This window comes from Mesoplodon densirostris, chromosome 7, assembly GCF_025265405.1.
Source record: "Mesoplodon densirostris isolate mMesDen1 chromosome 7, mMesDen1 primary haplotype, whole genome shotgun sequence".
Lineage (NCBI taxonomy): Eukaryota > Metazoa > Chordata > Mammalia > Artiodactyla > Ziphiidae > Mesoplodon > Mesoplodon densirostris.
The window spans coordinates 45,905,438-45,911,437 of NC_082667.1; the positions used below are offsets into that span (position 1 = coordinate 45,905,438).

Below are 6,000 nucleotides of genomic sequence, written 5' to 3' on the forward strand. Positions count from 1 at the left end.
TTTCCTTGAATAAGAGGCAGTGGAGGACCATGGGCCAGGCTTCTAACGGATCACATAAACAAGTGGCTGGACCCGAGATCCAAGCATTGACCTGGGTCTGTCCCAAAGATCCAGACTCTGCCTACATCAGATTACTTCCTGGGAGCAGGTAGTTTAAATGTGACCCCTGGGCCTGATACTAGGAAGAAGAAGAGTGACAGAAGGCATGGTGAGCATGAGCAATGGGAAGAGGGCAGAAGGATGGCTGCTCTCTATGGACTGGTTTCCATGGCATGAGGCAGATACTTCAGCTGAAGGGAGAGAGGTCACGCTCACCTCTACCCCAACAATAACAACAGAATAAATAAGAACAAAAAACTAATCCTTGTCTTATAGGGCTTTAAATGGGTTTAAATAAGATTATGTATATGAAGTGCCCAGCACTGTGAAAGCACCAATAACCCCTGCATCCCATAAAGAAAAGCAATTTTTTATTAGATAACTATTCTCATCGAGAACGTCATATAGATGAGGAAAGGGAAGCTCAGAGATGTGAATTCTGGTCTGGTATAAAAACGAGTAACAACAACATCACAAACAAACAAAAAAGCAACCAGAACTTCACCTTGTTTTAGATTTAGAAACCCTCAGAGGAATCTTTATTAAGGCTCTGTAAATGGGAGAGGTTTGTTGTTTCTGGAACTTGAAAAGTTACCTTAAGCTTTCGTAGCAAGTGAGCTCAGGGTTGGGCTTGAATGATCGGAAATGTGCTAATGAATATTTACACCTAATTGCATTAGCCATAGATACCATTTGGGAAACATCACTACCTCTTACATTTTCCATGTAATATGATTTCATGCAATACATTTTCCATGTAATATGACTTCATGCAATGATCTCAAAATATATCAGCAACGCTGACATACATACAAAAATTAAGTATAAGTAGTTATACTTCAGATTGGACAACAAGGCCTTGGAGCAAAACAATTTGACAAAAGTGTCCTTCTCTCTTTCCATTGAATATAAGGAGACACATCAGAGAAATTCTACAAATTGTGATAAAGACAGTCAAATCTGAATTTACAAGAGATCAAGGTTTTTTGTTTAGTATATTAGTAGTAAATATTCTGTACTTCTGTTTTCTGACTAGCAGAGAAAAGGCAACTTAATCTATAGTTACTGAATAAACTATATATATATATTTGACCCAGTAATCTCATTCTTTTCCTATAACGCTATTGAGATGTAATTCACATGCCGTATAATTCACCCCTTTAAGGTGTAAATTCCAGTGGTTTTTAGTATATCCAGAGTTGTGCAAGCATCACCACAACCAATTTTAGAACATTTTCATCACTCCAAAAAGAAACACCACCCACCCTGCATCCACTAGCAATCATTCCAATTCTCTACAATCACTCTCCCCACCCAGCCCTAGCCAACCACCAACAATCTGTTTTCTGTCTCCTTGGATTTGCCTATTTGGGACATTTCATGTAAATGAATCGTACAATATGTGGTCCTTCATGACTGGCTTCTTTCACTTAGCATGATGTTTTCAAGGTTCATCCATGTTCTGCTATTGCATAATATTCCATGTTGTGTGTATTCCATTCCTGTTCATAAGCATCCTCAGGTTTTCCAGTTTTTCTCTTTTCTTTCTCTTCTTTTTTCTTTTTTATTGGTTATGAAAATTTCTACAATAAACATTCTTGTACATCTTTCCTGAGGCACAAATGCTTTTATTGCTATGGAATGGGTTCCCAAGAATGAAACAATATATTTTAGATTCAAAGGTTTGCTCCATATTTTCTCCAAGTTGAAGCTTAGTTCATTCTTGAAACTAGATTGATATGTCGATTTCATATTTTTCTTTGAAGAGTTATGTCCACCTGGATTGTCTAAGTAATGTCACCGTAATGAACAACCCCAAATCTCAGTGGCTTAAAGTCATAATTCTCATTCATCCTTCATGAATCATCATAGGATACTTGGCTCTTTTTGAACCTCATTCATAGACTTAGGCCAAGAGAATTTCCATCTCTGTGCTTTCCATGTTTGCAGAAGCAGGGAGAAAAGAACATGGTGAATTGAGCATTGTCTCTTATTGCTTCTACACGAAAGTGAAAGTGAGACACATCATTTATCCTCCCGTTTCATTGTCCCATGAAAGTCACGTGTCCATGCCTAACTTCAAAGAGGTCAGAGCAGGGCACTCCTACCATTTGACTGGAAGGCAGAGAGCCAGAAGTACTTGTGAAACCACTAATGACTGCTTCAAGAGGTGTCTTATTATTCCTATTTCATATCAAGGTCACAAAGGTAGTATGTGGCAGAGTGCAATTATGAACCTAATTTAGATTGAAGACTTACTGTGTCTTCTACAATATTATGCTATAATGTAAGAGTATGTAAAAATAAGAAAATTGCCCTCTAATTTAAATTCAGTCTACTAAGTGAACCCACCAAACACTATTCCTCCTAAGTGACAAAACAAATACATATTTTACTTTTGTGAAGGACTAAAGAGTAAAGTTCTTAGAGGTAAAAAATGAGAGTGAAGGGAATAGAAAGGGTTTAGGAAGAGATATTTAAATACTGCCCTTTTGTCTCATATACATCTCTGCCATAGCATCATTGTAGAATATTGAATCATAAGAGCTGTTTTCTCCCCTTAGGAAAATATCAACATTGATGAAGCTTCCAGATGCCTGGTGAAACATATACTTGCGAACGAGTGTGACCTGATGGAATCCATTCAGCCTGACATCGTGAAGCCCCATCTCACATCTCCCAGGGTTGTCAGCTGCTCCAGCTGTGCTAAATCTTAGTAGGCTCCTGTGCTGGCATATGATGGAAGTGATCCAATCATCTCGTGAATTGTGTCTCAGTTCCTACCATTTTGGGCAAATATCAGGAGAGGGATACACCTGGGGCAAGCCAAAGATCTATGCCTGTATCTTTCCTCTAAGAGAAATAGCAAATGTTCTTTTCATGTTTTTCTCAGCATCAGCACAGTGTTTACAAGCTTTTAAAATATTTAGTCTGTTACAAAATTCTGTCTTGTAGCTGACCATAATTGTGCAGGGCCAGAGTCAGCCCGGTTATTTGCTTCTTTGAGTCAGCCAAGGCCTCAGGTCTGAAAGAGAAGGGGGAGAAGAACAGGCTAGCTGTCAAGTTAAGCATTGGCTTTCACTTTGCCCCCTGGTGTCTTTGTTCAGATTTCAGTACATCCTCTGCTGGTCTGACAGGCCTACTAAGTAGAAACAGTATTTTCTCCAGAGATGACCTCCATTCTCAACAGACCTAAAGTTGTCTCTGATTTAGCTCTTCAGAGTCATGTACACAGGCCTCCTGTGCTTTTGTTGCTTTTATTGTCCCTTGCCATGCCCTGAATGTTGGTTTAACTGAAAACTTTATGAAAAGGCTGCCCCTGGTATGTGCCTTTCTTTTAGCTTTCTCTGACTCAAGCTGTGGGACTCTTCTGTGCGTGTAATACATATTATATATATTTTCACAAGTGAAAATAAAACATTAAAAGATGCTGTTTCCTTATTTCTGCCAGTGCTTTAAGTTTCTTAGTATTCTAAACTTTTTTGTTGACTGTGTGTCCATAGTTCTCAAGACCCATTTCTAAAATTTAATCTCAAAAAAGAGATGCGAAATATGCACTCAAAGGAATGGTACTATTAAAACAGAGATGAGGGCTTCCCTGGTGGTGCAATGGTTGAGAGTCCGCCTGCCGATGCAGGGGACACTGGTTCGTGCCCTGGTCTGGGAAGATCCCACATGCTGTGGAGCGGCTGGGCCTGTGAGCCATGGCCACTGAACCTGCGCATCCGGAGCCTGTGCTCCGCAATGGGAGAGGCCACAACAGTGAGAGGGCCGTGTACCGAAAAAAAAAAAAAAAAAACAGAGATGAATCCAAAGCATCTATATCTACAGTTCACATTGGCATTTAGGGCAGGAAAGCAAGCAGTACATATACACATTTTTGGTTAAACAGAGGAATATATCCTCATATAGTCTGGTCAGGAAAAGTGCCAAGCTAATCAACATATAGAGAAACAACTAAACTATGCATGGTGATATCTTGCTTTACACAATGGCTGTGGTGCAGGTATGCTGCAGGTAGCTACTACTATTTAAAGGCACTATTTTTCATTAATATTCATAATGCACTCACAGGAGGTTTGTAACTGATGTTTTTGGGTGTCCTCTCCATATTATCTGGCAGTCATTGTTTCCATAAGTACCAACCACACAACTTCCCATTATTTGTCTTTGTGACCCTTTCCCTAAAGGCATTCTCTGGCCTCTGGAGCCCTTGACGCATGAGGCAGGCAGGCCAGTGAGTTAATGTCTCCAGAGCAGCCCAAAACCAATGACAGCAGGGACTGGGGGATGAATACCTTAGGTTCTTTGTCTCTTGGGAAGATCAGTTCTGAGGCATGCTCTTTGCAGCCTCTTAGACAACCCCAGTGGTACTAATAGTCCTTGGTTCCCACAGGGGAAATCTTCCCACCTGCTGCATCCTTTACTGGCTTCATTTCCTTCTTTCTTCACTTCCCCACTCCTCTACTGGTGCTTCCTAGGTCACTTTCCAAATAAACTACTTTCACTCAAATCCTGTTTCAGGGTCTTATATGGGAACCCAAACCTCACCTAAGTTAGTTGGGACAGAGGTGGTTTAGGAAGCAGATCCTCAATACCAGCATGTGAACTGAATGATTCACTACCAGGTGGTAGCAGGGACCCCCTTGCTGGTTTATAATGTAGGGGAGCTAATCCCTGGCAGGCTATAGCACCATAATTACTAAGACTCTCATGAGTTGGATTGGGATAGAATACAGACAGAAGTAAAATCCTATTGCTCTTGTATTTGAAAGACATGAGATCGCAGAGTTAACTTCCATAAAACTCCATAGGGAAAAAAATTACAGACTTGGGTCAGCCAACACTCAACTCAAGATTTTGTGTGAAAGTTTAAAGACCTCCAAGCAACAATCAAAATAACCTTCGTTTCCTTCAGCTACAGGATAGACCATGCTAAAAATCGGGCCTAAGATTTAATTTTAGGAAAAGTAGAGTTATAAAGGAGGCCGAATTCACAGAGCTAGCAAATCTTCTCCGCTATGATCAGGATCTTTATAGGGAAAGAGTCAGACCCTGAAACATTGGAAAAGATATTTGGGTAGATGCTCTTAAGAGTCTTGAACCCAGAGAATCTTCTGAAACTCTGCTCCAGAAAAAGAGCCCCTTACCCTTTCCAGTTGGAGAACAGTCAATTACCCTGTTAAAGCCTCACCTCAGTAGGATGTTTTATATAGTGATATTTCCTTTCTCAAGCTCTGCTCCCACCTCCCCTCATTGCTGCTGGACAAATAATTAGGATCAAGTCTCAGTATGACTTGAGTGGAAAAGTATGATCTCTGTTGTAGGATGAAATGGATGATTAATCAAGTGAACTACAGAACCTGGCTAATAAATGCTAGTAGGAGTCTGGAAAACATTCAGAAGAATTGGTTTTGAGATGCTAGATCAAGGAGGACAGAATGTAAGACCAGATCGTTATTTCTGTGAGAGCACTCTTTCATGAGTTAATTTTTAACATTCTGGCAAGTATACCTGGAGCTGATCCCAATGTGCTACTGGAATAGCTCCTTGAAGCTTGGAAAGGATGTTGGCCTAAAATAAATGATGTGAAGTCACCAGAACTACCTTGGCAAAGCACTGGAGAGGAGTACCAACGTCTCAGAGAGGTGGGCATGTTATAACACATTTATTCTGTAATGTCAGAGAAACTACAGGTTGATTATGTTTCCCAGGAGAGTCCAGAAGACACTCCTTTCACTAAAGCAATAAGGAATGTCCCCAGAGAGGTATGGCAGCTTCAGTGAGAAGCTCAGTGGTGACTGTTCTCTGTAGACCAGGTTTGAGATTGTAAATATGTTGTTGTGTTTTGCTGGGAATGACACCCTACATGGTTAAGGTTCAAGATGTGGTTGTACTATT

General features: G+C 40.4%; 1 protein-coding gene across 1 annotated transcript in view; it reads left to right on the plus strand.

Annotated features, from left to right (window-relative positions):
- RAB38 (RAB38, member RAS oncogene family) overlaps positions 1-2,816 on the plus strand; it is a 69,016-nt gene extending 66,200 nt beyond the window's left edge. The window contains exon 3 of the mRNA XM_060105044.1: positions 2,664-2,816. Coding sequence (XP_059961027.1) covers positions 2,664-2,816 — 153 coding nt within the window. The remainder of the gene's footprint in view (positions 1-2,663) is intronic.
- Positions 2,817-6,000: the final 3,184 nt, after the last annotated feature.